Source organism: Saccostrea cucullata, unplaced genomic scaffold, assembly GCF_032062105.1.
Source record: "Saccostrea cucullata isolate Sc308-1 unplaced genomic scaffold, CSIRO_AGI_Scuc_v1 ctg5850, whole genome shotgun sequence".
NCBI classification, from domain to species: domain Eukaryota; kingdom Metazoa; phylum Mollusca; class Bivalvia; order Ostreida; family Ostreidae; genus Saccostrea; species Saccostrea cuccullata.
Window position 1 is genome coordinate 1 of NW_026929008.1, and position 13123 is coordinate 13123.

The following is a 13123-nucleotide window of genomic DNA, read 5'->3' on the forward strand; positions in this document are numbered from 1 at the left end:
ATTTTGATATTAAATGTTGTTCGTTATCTCCATATCTTTCATGAATTTTGAAACATAAATCACATTTGCAGTCAAAGCAGGGAGTTCAAAAATGTCAATTTAAACTTTAAAGCATTATTTTGTAAAGACATAGTTTCATAACCGCAACGGTGCGTGCAAACAAATTGAGTAACGCGCTAACTATATATTGAAAATAGCTTACAGTTGATACAACAAATACAATAGGTTTTTAAAAGTGTGTTTTGGTATAAGATTAAGCGTCTATATGATGAAATAGAAATATAAAATTTAAAATCCAATCAAAACGAACCTCTGACAAACGGACCGATTAACGCGATTTTACTAGATAGTGCATCGGACCAATCAGATTTTCACCTGTTTTGTCCGACGAACCGGTGCTTTTGGGATAGACTGGACTTAATATCAGTCTCTACATAATGAAAATATACGGTACCTGTTTCTAATAAAACACAATTAAAAGACACGCAAAATAACATTATAGTCGTTCTACATGTTCTAAATATTGAGAGAGAGAGTGAGAGAGAGACTCACACAATGGATGGGTCCCTCTGAGCTTTATTAATGGTGAACAAGTTGTAAATCGCCATCCCAAGAGCGTAAAAAATGCACACAAAAAAATTACACCACTGTACATCGGGAATTCGCAGTTGGATTTGTTGCTATACACTAATAAATACCTCTCGGAGTTGTAAGGTTTAAGGTTGGCGTGCAGTCCCTCTAGTTTTTATAATAATCGGTAATATATAGTCTTAATTGTAAAAATATGATCTGATGTTCTGCTTTTCTCTCTAAAACCAATTTGATTTTCACTAATTAGTGATGTATCCTTAATAAAAGCTTACAATCCTATTGAAAAGTTTTCCCAAGTTTTATGTAATAGATATACCTCTGTAATTACAAGAATCATGTTTGTTACTAGATTTATGTTACAGTACCAGAGAATACCTTCATTCCATTTTAGAGTAGGAAATTTTACCGAGTTTAAGTGTAATAAATATAATTAGTGAAGAGTTGATATTTTATACGGGGGGGGGGGTCCACAAGTACACGTGTTGTCTGTATGACGTTAAAAGGTCTGCACAGTCTTTAACTATTTAATTTTTATGCCTCCTTAAACGAAGTTTCGGGAGGTATATAGTTTTTGTCCTGTCTGTCTTTCTGTCTCTCTGTTTGTCCGCAAAAACTTAAACCTTGCCCATAACTTTTGATTTAGCGGAGCCATGACTTATGTATTTCACATGTGTATTCCTCGTGACAAGACCTTTCTTTGGGTACAACCATATTTGAATTTTTGACCTTGACCTTGGAGTTTGACCAACTTTTACATGAAAATTTAAAATTTTCACTTTGGCCATATCTTTTGAACAGTAGATACCAGGACATTTATACTTCACAGATGTAATGTTTGTTGAAAGACCTTTCATTGGAAATCAACAACCTTGACCCTTTGACCTTGTAGATTTCCGTACTTGTGAAAAAACTTTAAACTTGCCCATAGTTTTTGAACGGTAAGGGGTAGGGCTTTCATACTTCATATATGTACTCCTTATGAAAAGACTCTTCATTGGATACCAAGAACTTTGACCCTTTGACATTGACCTTTGTGATTGCTCTACTTTAAATAAGCAAACCTTGACAATAACTTTTAAAGACTTAGGGCTAGTGCTTTCATACTTTACATATTTAAAATCCTTTTTACAAGACCTTTCATTTGATAACAAGAACTTTGACCCTTCAATCTTGACCTTGGAGTTTGACCTACTTTTAAAAAAAAATTAACCTTGGCCATAACTTCTGAACTTTTAGGGCTAGGGCTTTCATATTCTACATTAGTATTCTATGTGGCAAGATCTTTTATTTGATACCAAATTACATTGATATTTTGAACTTGACCTTCGAGACTTTTGTACTTATTGAAAAAAAATAATAATAATGGCTTACTTTCAAATTTACAATTGTTTTCCTGTAAGAATACCCTACTTTTGGTACCAATTAATTAGATTTGCATTTAAGAAAACTTTAATCTTTGATATGTTGCAATTCGGGGGCATCTGTGTTTCACAAACACATCTTTGTTATCGTTGGAAATGGTTTAGCAAAAAAAAGATTAATGCTATTAGTCTGCTATAATTATTCCCGCCGCTTGAAAAGTGTGAGGGTATAAAGTAATCGGTACGTCCGTCCGTCAGTCTGTTACGCTTTGGGGTACCCATCTCTTATCTGTAACTCCTCTCATACAACTGGATGAAATTTGATGAAACTTTCACATCTTTATTACATATTGCCATTGTCCACCTCATATTTTACTCTTTGATCTGACACATATTTTGGGTTTCCCACAACAAAACATAGACACTCCCACCCATTAAATTCATATGGGATGCGCTATATCATTTAGTGAGCTCTTTGCTCATCGTACTTCTATATAGTTTTTCATTATACCCCCCGCTTGAAAAGCGGGAGGGTATATAGTAATCGTTAATTCCGTCTGTCCATCCGTCTGTTACGCTTTGGGGTACCCATCTCTTATCCGCAACTCCTCTCATACCACTGAATGAAATTTGATGAAAATTTCGCAGAATCTTTATTACATATTGCCATTGTGCATCTCCTATTTTACTTTTTGATCCGACACATATTTTGGGTTTCCCGGCCACAGCAAAACATGGACTTTGCCATTATAACTATAGATATGGAGGCGGGGGGTATCATTTAGTGAGCTCAACGCTCATAGTACCTCTAGTTATTTTGGGGATTTCAATCTTTTTAAACTTTCGTTGTTTTTTTAGTATCGATATCTGATTAAACGGATATGTTGTTATGCACATACACATGTATACTCCTAAATCGGAAATGCTTTTAAAAAAATCGATGGTCTACTTGTATCTCTGTAGATTCTTAGAATTTTAACTTTTATTGCTGGGGAATTCACTTCCTTAACATTAACTTCCGTAACAATATTTTTACCGAAATGTTAACTTAATTTCAGATCCATGCGAGACTTTGTGAATCATGTTTTAGTGTTCTATTCTGAACACCAGAAACAAAAACTGGTCAAATTTAGCTTTATTAAAAAATAATAACTCACAGGCGTCGGAATCGGGAGGGGGGGGGTGCTCCCCACTTTTTGCAAATATATACAATATAGGCATTGAAAACTGGGGTTTACCTTTTTTTGTTGGTGTAGCCCCCCCCCCCCCCCCAAAAAAAAAATTAAACAGGTCATGCATTAACTTTCGAAACATTATACCTTAAAATCGATCAGCAATCAGTGGAATATTAAAATTGTTTTTTTTCAAGTTCAATTATATGTCCTTTAGAAAAGTTTGATATTTGTTTTACTGTTTGAAACATTTATCCCCCATGCTTTATATTACGAATCGGTCTATTTAACGTAGAATGTCTGAAGTTCTATGATGCTTGTCAACAGGAATTTTATCAAAATCACTGGCATGATTGGGATAATTTGTATTTTTTAAATGACCTATTTAGCTTATGAACCAAAGTTTAAACCTGTGGGAGATTTGAACAGAGTCAAATGCTGACCGACGTTTTTCATACTAATTGTTATGCCGTATATCGTATAATTAAATCATGTGAGACTTCATCAACATGCAACAGAAGTGAAAAGGCGCTGCTCAACTTTAAAGCATCGGGTTCAACATTCCGTAATTCGGGAAGTATAAACATGGATTCCTCCGTCGCGGGGAAGATGTCGGTGATACAGATTGGGATTCTAACAGGTAATGTCTCCCATAAAATAATTCATGAGTAGCATGAATTCAGGAATTGATCAGATGAACTGTCCTGACTAAATGACAAACGGAAAAAATATCGTACAAAGAAAACGAAAGTAGATTGAGCACGCTGTTTACATGCACATTTTTCATGTACCTATATAAGGTCATTCATGGTGCTACTGCGTCTTGGTTGGGTACAGGCAGTTTCCCCAAAACAGGGTTGCATTGCTTGGACAAAAAGCTTGGACATGGTCAATTTTTATACAGTTATTTCAGAAACTCCTAACAAATCTCTACAACTATTGAATTCTATTGAATTTGCCCTTCATAAGTTTGGGACCACTTGCCCATATGGGATATACATGTATAATATATTTCATATGGAATATAAATTTAGAGTGCAAAAACTGAAAAAAAAAATTATCAAGATACTTGTAAAGGGATAATTTTTGGTTGACAAGTTTTTTTCTGTATGCCCAGGGCTTGATATTAACTTTTTTACATAGTTGCCCATTTGGTCAAGTGACCAAGACATTTACTTGTCCGAACTTCAACCTCATTTGTCCGAATTTTTAAAAAATAATACTGTTATATATAAATGCAATAAACACATCAAATAAAATTTTATGTAGAATTATCCTGTTATGTCCTTATGACATAAATCCTGTGAACATGAAACAGAATCCAAACTTCATAAGTCCCTTGCCTATTTGCAGTAGTATGCAAATAGTGAACTTCGATCTCAATGGAATGTGGCCAATTACATAGTGATCCATATCGGGATTGAATATCCGTTTTTATTTACCATTGCTGTCTTCAAGTACTGGTAAACTTTCAACAGTCTTTCTTTTAAATCATCATACATTCTTTGCACTTCAAATCTGGGATATATATTGATCAATCAGTTCCATTTATTCTTATAAGATATTAATCATAGCTCTATTATCAAAAATAATATAAAATTAGCAATGTGGCTACCTCAAAACGGATGAGCGCTGGCCTGAGAACCAGAATTTCAATTTTATGTAGCCTAATATAATTGTGTGTTCAATAAAGTGATTGACAAAATAAGATGATCAGCATGGATGAACTTCATCTTCCAGTCCCTACCTTATGTTTTCTTGTTTTTGCTATTGTTATCATATTAACGAATGAATTTAAATCACATACATATAAGGCATTGTTTTCCTTGTTTTTCAGTCAGTGACAGGTGCTATAGAAATGAGGCAGTTGATGAAAGCTGTAAGAACCTGTTTGTATTAATTCACGACCAAAAAGTGTAAGTATATATACCGTAAACATGCAATATAGGACACACTCAAAATTGAGTGCAATTTTCTGCTATTGATCATGATGGTAAATTATGCAATTACAAGCTCATCTGAGTTATAAAAACAGCATGCTTTATTTTCAATGTACATGAATTAGTGAATCTAAAAGTAAATCTCGAGACAATTTGACTGACAGAGTGTATCCAGTCAGAAGAAAGGTCTGTCTATCTGTTTTTTACCCGTAATTGTTCTGCAATTTTTAAAAAGATAATCATTCATTTGGACTGACATGTCTAAGGATTTCATCAGTCCAGGCCATTTTTTTTAATGAATGAAGCTTATTTCAACTTATATTATATGATATAACATAAGGAGGGGCAGTTTACGCTTTATAAACCGCGAAGCAGTATATAAAAAAGCGTTAACTGCCCCAAGTTTTGTTATATAGTATAATATAAGATGAAATAAGCTTCATTCCCTATAATTTAATTTCTGTGTAGACAATGAGACAATTTTTCCCCCAGAATAAGGCTTCACATTGACTAAATTTTAAAAGTAACGTCAAGCGGAGTAATACGTTTTTTGACGTAATTTATTGTGATGTAGGCAAGGTATGTTGTACAAAATGGATAAAGTCTTTTATCCAATCAAATGACGTGTTACAAGTAAAATTAAATTATAGTCATATAAATGTAATGATCTAGCTGTGAAAGATTGTATAGATATAATGATGTAGCCGTGGTTTACAGAGTCCCGGGGCGTGTGGTGGTGACTAAGATTGTCCCTGATGAGGAGGAACAGATCAGATCGACACTGGAAGAATGGAGCGATAAACGGAGACTGAACCTCATACTGACCACGGGAGGGACCGGGTTCTCCCCCCGAGATGTTACCCCCGAGGTAAGATGTCATCCCCAGGGTAAGAAAGTTTGTTTATGGTTTATGTCAGGAACTATATTTCAATATTAAAAGGACAAAAAAAATATACATGGCCAGAATTTTTCCATTTGTTGTACAAGTGTACATAAAACAAAATATTAACAAATCATATTTGATATGCGAAGTTTAAGATTGAATAATGCATTCTGGATTATATGCAGATTTTCCTCTCACATTGCTGTTTTTTGTCTCCCCCCCCCCTCCAAAAAAAAAAATCCCAATTTATTTTTAAATAATAAGAGTTATCTTTCCTATAGCATGGAATTCCTTTCATTTCAATTCTGGGTTAAATGCAGATTTTCTACATTGTAGGCCACTAAGTCCGTCCTGGAGAAAGAGGCACTAGGAATGACCTTGGCCATGTTAAAACAGTCACTAGAGGTCACACCATTAGCCATGCTGTCCAGGTAAGTCATGTTAAAACAGTCACTAGAGGTCACACCATTAGCCATGCTGTCCAGGTAAGTCATGTTAAAACAGTCACTAGAGGTCACACCATTAGCCATGCTGTCCAGGTAAGTCATGATAAAACAGTCACTAGAGGTCACACCATTAGCCATGCTGTCCAGGTAAGTCATGTTAAAACAGTCACTAGAGGTCACGCCATTAGCCATGCTGTCCAGGTAAGTCATGTTAAGACAGTCACTAGAGGTCACACCATTAGTCATGCTGTCCAGGTAGGTCAGGAGAAGAAGGGGGGGGCACCATTTATTGGGAATGAAAGTGTCTCTGATCGATAAGTGTTTAGGGGGTCACTAATCATTAGCACTGAAGGAATCCAGGAAAGGCCTGGGGGGGGGGGGGGGGGATAGGGGTGTCTGTGCCATTTATTAGACATGAAAACATATTTCTGTAAAACTTCTCCCATATATCTGTAAAACTTCTCATCATCAACAACAGACTTATGAATTATCTGACAATGTAGCTTGATTTATATAATTTATTTTTTAGGTTGGTCTGTGGAATAAGAGGCAGTACACTCATAATCAATCTGCCAGGAAGTGCCAAAGCTTCGGAGGTTAGTCTAACATAATAAAGAAGCAAAGACAGTTATTAGCAGCTCAGATGTTAAACTAAATCAGGACCATAAAACTTAGATGAGCTCACTTTTGAGCTAAGTCTCACTTTTACTAAAGGAATGTTTAGTGGAAATGTAGGACCATTACACGCTTAGTTTGGACTTTCAGTAAGGTGTGGCATTCTCGACGTTACCTAACTAGCTTCTGAAATTTACACAGCTTCCCTTCACTGTTGAAATATACATATGATAGAAATGCGGCCGAATGTCATCTGTTGTAGTAAACAGCCAATTAAAAGCTCTCTCATGACACAGAGGTGGGGCATAAGTCGTCTCATCGTTATCAAGAACAATTATAAGTTCCTGATGTTATTAATTTCGTATCGAATGAGAATCTTAATTTGTACCAGTATCCGAGAAAGTCACACCCTACTGAAAGTCCAAAGTAAGGGTAAAATCGTCCTAAGATCAAGATCAAAAGTGAACTCGTCTAAGTTTTATGGCCCCAAGGCCAGATCTCGAATGAATTTATTTAAAAAATTTTAAAATATACAGTCAATATTCAATTACCGTATATACTCGCCTATGAGTCGTTTTTTGGGGGAGTTAATCTTGGGTCCAAAACTCTTTATCCGACTTATAGGCGAGATATAAAAGGAATGGTATTTAGTAGTGTCAATCCCTCTACTATAAGGTTAAACAATACAACAACTTATAGTTGGACTGACTTATAGGGGAGTATATACCGTACAAAGCCAAACTTATGTGAAATACTGTGTTTTATTACTTGAAATAACTTTTCAAAATATTCTAATAATGTTTGTGGCAATTTTTCAAGATTATTTATGAAGGATTTTACAGTAATTGTAGATCAATATCATACTGAAATAGTGACTGCTGCTAGAGTTATTTTAACAGGAATGTCTATAATTTGCCTAACACAATGAATTAACAGAAATATCTACCCAATAGTCTACAAATGTCTTATATTTACAGGAATGTCTAAGATTTGTCTGTCACATGACTTATATTTACAGGAATGTTGACAGTTTGTCTGTCACATGACATTTTTACAGGAATGTCGACAATTTGTCTGACACATGACTTATATTCACAGGAATGTCTACCATTTGTCTGTCACATGACTTATATTTACAGGAATGTCTACCATTTGTCTGTCACATGACTTATATTTACAGGAATGTCTACCATTTGTCTGTGACATGACATATTTACAGGAATGTCTACCATTTGTCTGTCACATGACTTATATTCACAGGAATGTCTACCATTTGTCTGTCACATGACTTATATTTACAGGAATGTCTACCATTTGTCTGTCACATGACTTATATTCACAGGAATGTCTACCATTTGTCTGTCACATGACTTAAATTCACAGGAATGTCTACCATTTGTCTGTCACATGACTTATATTTACAGGAATGTCTACCATTTGTCTGTCACATGACATATTTACAGGAATGTCTACCATTTGTCTGTCACATGACTTATATTTACAGGAATGTCTACGGTTTGTCTCTCCGGGGATTCCCCATGCTGTTGACCTTCTCAGGGACAAGACAGAGGAAATTCAGACTACCCATGCTGCCCTACAGTCCAGAGGAGTAGAGATTCCTACTGCAGTAAGTCCAGTAGTGTAGTTAGTGTAGGACTGTTAGGGGTATGTCAAAGATTTTTGCAGCCATGTATCAAAGACGGCATACAAAGTTGAATGAAAATGTAGACTAGCCCTATGATTACATGCATAATTCATATTCTGATGTGTTCTGTATATCTATTATCTTGAACCTGATGGGACTGAGAAAAAGCTTACAGATAACCAAGGATTCAAGATATCAAAGGTAAATTAATACTGAAAGAATATGTGATTGGGACTTCCAAATCATAATCCATGGTATTCGAAATACCGAAGTTTGAGATACCAAAGTTCAACTGTATTAACTTGAAATGCAGTCCTGGTCAAAACTGACAAAAAGTTGTGTTTTGGTTAAATGGAATCATAAACCAACAGAAAGTGGTCAGTGACAGCCTGACACTTTGAAAGTAATGAAAGTTGATGAAGATACTTACCTTAACATTGCATGATTTTGTAATAAGATTCCAGATGCATTTCTCCAGTGTTGTACATGAGGAACAATAAGTCACTAATTGTAACCAATCATTGCTGCAGATTATTGCTGCAGATTTAACCTGTTTCTTTGTATACCATATGGACAATGTGTAGTGTCCCCTACTATTAAGGTTTATGTCTGCTTGCTGGTTTGTCAGAAAAGAAAGTTTTATACACTTCAAATGAACAAGAAAATGAAATAATTAAAACTAAAAGAAAATTACAAAAGGAAAAGATGAATACTTATCATGCTTATGGGTATTATATCCTGTATATAGAGAGAGTATGGATTTTTATCCATAGATCACTGAATGGTGTTGATACTGAGACAATATATGTCACCCAAATGGCTTAACATGTTTGAAATGTGCATGTTACATGAATGTATAGTTACCCATTAAATATTTGCATTGGAAACACAATTAAGACAAGGTTTAAACACTGGACAAAGACAGTGGATCTTAAAACTGGGTTTATGGACCCTCTGCTGTATCCATCCATTTAAATTCTGCCCAATGTCATTTTCTTAAACTATAATGTAAAATCACATATTTTCATGGAGTCAAATTTTCGAGGTTTGAGAAAAAAAATTGGTTTGTGGGGATTTGATTTCAAGGTTGGAGAAATATTTAGTAATAATACATATGAAATTTTCCATTTCAAGGTAGTCATGAATTTGAGGGTTACTCCTTACCTTGAAAACAACGTAATTCAAACCTCCACGAAAATTTGTGATTTCACTGTATATAAAGGCGCTATATTAAGGGATTCAATATATGTCTTTCATGTACCTAATATAGAGTGTGGACTGTTGTATGACAAAGCAGTTTCAAACAGGAAACACAAAATCAACCAAAAAGGGTTCACTTAAAATGGCATAACAGGTTGGAAAACGAGAAAATATTATTATCAAGCTTCAGTAAAGAAAAGAAGTGTTATTTTAATAGACTACATGTAAATAATAAACAGCTTGAATAATTTTTTTTCTGTACAATTATTCGTTTTTCCTGTCAACATTGAAAATATTTGACATTTCTATGAACATTTTGAACTTAAGATTATAAAACAAAAAGTTTAGTAGCTAGGTATGGCCAATTTGACCAGTAGTCTTTAATTTATTCTACATCATTTGCTGCTATTTTTGTTTATGCAGGGCTAAAAGATAAAAGAGTTCTATACACAACATCTGACTCTTAAATCATAATTATAAAAGAAAACTTTCTCATAGAGATGTTTTTTTTTAAGATTTAGTATAAGAAAAGACAAATTAATGATAGTAAAATATATTTATGCGTTCAAGCATTTAATTTAAAAAGGATTTAAGTCTGACTTTTAAGATTTTTTTTTGATAGGAATTAATTGTGGAACATTTTAAATTTCCTAGGTGAAGGGAAAAGGCTCACAAAACGAAACAATAGGTGTGTGTCGGCGGGAGGTGGAAAAGTCGCTGGATAACCGAATTCAGAAAACGCCATTTTACCGAACACGACCTCAAAGAAAAATCCAGTACTCACCGAAATCCAACACAATCTCAGTTATCAACTTAAACAGAAAGGAAACTTTTACGACAGAGTTGTCCAAAAAACGCGACTCGTACGCCCCCGCCGACCATAATCGGCGTGATGTTTATGGCATGAGTGTAGAAAATATTAATAATAAAACGGTAGATGAAACAATTTCTAATAAAAATTCGTCTTATCCTGGACAGGAAACGGAAGTCCCAGAGGAAGCTCTTACAGAGCGCCCTCTGTCGTCCCTGGGTTCGATAAAGAGTCTTGATTTTATGGGAAGTTTGCCAGATTTGACAAATGACGAATTTCTCTTAGCTGGACCTCCAAGCGTGCAGAGCATCAGAGTGGAAAGTCCAGCGAACAGTTTGATAAATGTGAGAACCAATGAAGCGAGCATAGCAATGTTAGAAAGACCTGTGCCGCCCTCATTTGCAATTCCTAAAGTCCCTTCCCTGGACGAAGCTAGGAATGACGCTCAAAGGATCATGGGAAAAGACATTTCGTCGTGTTTCGAACCAATAGAGAAGAACCGGATGGATTTCTTTGAGTCTGATTCCGATGACGACATCGATATTTCTTCTCAACGAGGTCATTCTGATGGAGAATCTACTATACCGTACGCAGACGAAAGCGAGGATGACGTCACACAAGACGACCAGGAAACTCAGACAGATGACGCAAACGTCTACGATTTTGATAAAGAGGCTGACATAATAAGTCCACCGGCTTCTAAAATCGTAAAACGGAGCATGTCACAAACCCGCAAAATACGGAAACGGATGGACAAAAGATTCGGATTTTTAGGCGCCAAACTTCATAAGTCATCGATGTACGGTGAGGTCAACTTTGTCGACGTTGGCGTAAAAGTTGAAGAATTCCTTAAAGAACATCCCCTCATACAAGGAATTTACCTCAACAAAGGGAAAAGGGCTGTAAAGAAAAATTACGTCACTATGTGTCGTCAGAAGAATGTGAAGGAACACACAAAGTTGACCTGGAAGCGAGGAAGCCAGAAACAGGACAGGAACAGCTTGGATGATTACTTTGAATACACAGAGGAGGGGCAGGCCCGGAAGTCCAAGATAGACCGAAAGTTGGTTCGAGACGAGTATGTGGTCAGCTGGTACATGTGGTGTCCAGGTCATGGGAACTGTGTCCGGAAGTGTGGTGGGCGTGGCAAATGTGTCCCAGGTATTGGATTTCTAAGAATCATTAATTAATTATTAAACATGTGCGGATTACAGATACGAGGCTTTTTGACATTGATATGAATTAAACAATTAGATAATGCTTCATTTGTTTGTTAATACGGGAAATAATGTCGCAGCTATTGCAGAAAAAATACATAACCCGCATTCAGTTTTTTCTCTTTGTTTTTCAGGATGTCGAGGCATGCAACATAAGCAGGACCGTCATAATTGTAAAGTGATGCTCATCTTCAAACTTTTCCTTAGCGATCTGACAAAATGGCGGGTACAGATCACGGGACTTCATGTCCCTAAAGACAGCGTCTGGCTTCCGTCATTTTCTCCGGACCAAGATGGCTGGGATGGTTCTTCAATAGAAGGGACTCGCAAACCTTCAGGGAGAACAATTCGAGAAAGTCCCACAACGACTTCTTACCAGGTATCCAGCAGAAGAAATGGGCCACATAACGAAAGTTATATAAAAGGGATCGAGAATCAAACTTCTAGTCAAGGGGGAGAAAAGGGCAATACGCACAATCCTTTGTTAGGTGTTCAAGGAAAGGGAGATAATCCCTCTGATCACCTACAGATGGCGCCCCCTGTCATTTTTGGTTCTGTCTCCCAAAACGACTTGAATAGAGATATGTTTTCGGAAAGTTCTAGTCATATGTTAGGTCTCTCCCCCAGTCTGCTACCTGAACCGATCACAGAAGCCGAGGCTAACCAGAAAATCATGGAATGGATTACTGAAGCTGAACCAACCGGAAGTGACGCTTCCATTCCTAGGCTACCGGCATTTGACCCGCAGTGATATTATTGAAGAGTGAAAAATAGATAGAAGTGCTACATTTTACGAGTTTTTTTCAAGATTCATATTTACTCGAACTTAAAAAAAATCTTAGTGCCATATTTTGACGAAAATGAAATTTTGTGTGCCATATTTGAATTGATTGTATAAGAAAATGAGAAATAGTGCCATACCATTTATTTTAAATTTAAATCTTAAATTTAAAAAAACCTTATTCACTGTATTTAGTGCCATATCTCTTTAAATTATAAATTAAACATTTTTAGGTCACCTGAGTAAACTCAGGTGACCTATTGCTATCTGTTTTCGTCCGTCGTCGTTCGTCGTGCTTCGTGCGTCGTTCGTCGTTCGTCGTGCGTTAACATTTGAACATTTTCAGCTTCTTCTCTGCAACCACTGAACCAATTTCAACTAAATTTGGTACAAAGCATCTATCGGTGAAGGGGAACAAAAATTGTGAATTTCATGATCCCTGCCCCCCTGGGGCCTGAGGG

The 13123-nt window shown here is 36.0% G+C and overlaps 1 protein-coding gene across 5 annotated transcripts; it reads left to right on the forward strand.

Annotated features, from left to right (window-relative positions):
* Positions 1–3707: 3707 nt before the first annotated feature.
* Positions 3708–12793, forward strand: LOC134279561 (uncharacterized). 5 transcript variants are annotated; one of them, XM_062761967.1, is made up of 8 exons: positions 3708–3764; positions 4962–5040; positions 5782–5932; positions 6284–6378; positions 6923–6989; positions 8513–8635; positions 10508–11825; positions 12016–12793. In XM_062761967.1, the coding sequence occupies exons 1-8, from the start codon at positions 3710–3712 to the stop codon at positions 12630–12632; spliced, it is 2505 nt and encodes an 834-aa protein (XP_062617951.1). In that variant the 5' UTR covers positions 3708–3709; the 3' UTR covers positions 12633–12793. The 5 variants fall into 5 exon arrangements, with proteins under 5 accessions (XP_062617951.1, XP_062617953.1, XP_062617952.1 ...); XM_062761969.1 differs by lacking the exons at positions 3708–3764; positions 4962–5040; positions 5782–5932; positions 6284–6378 and adding an exon at positions 6445–6486; XM_062761968.1 differs by lacking the exons at positions 3708–3764; positions 4962–5040; positions 5782–5932; positions 6284–6378 and adding an exon at positions 6504–6540.
* The last annotated feature ends 330 nt before the right edge of the window (positions 12794–13123 follow it).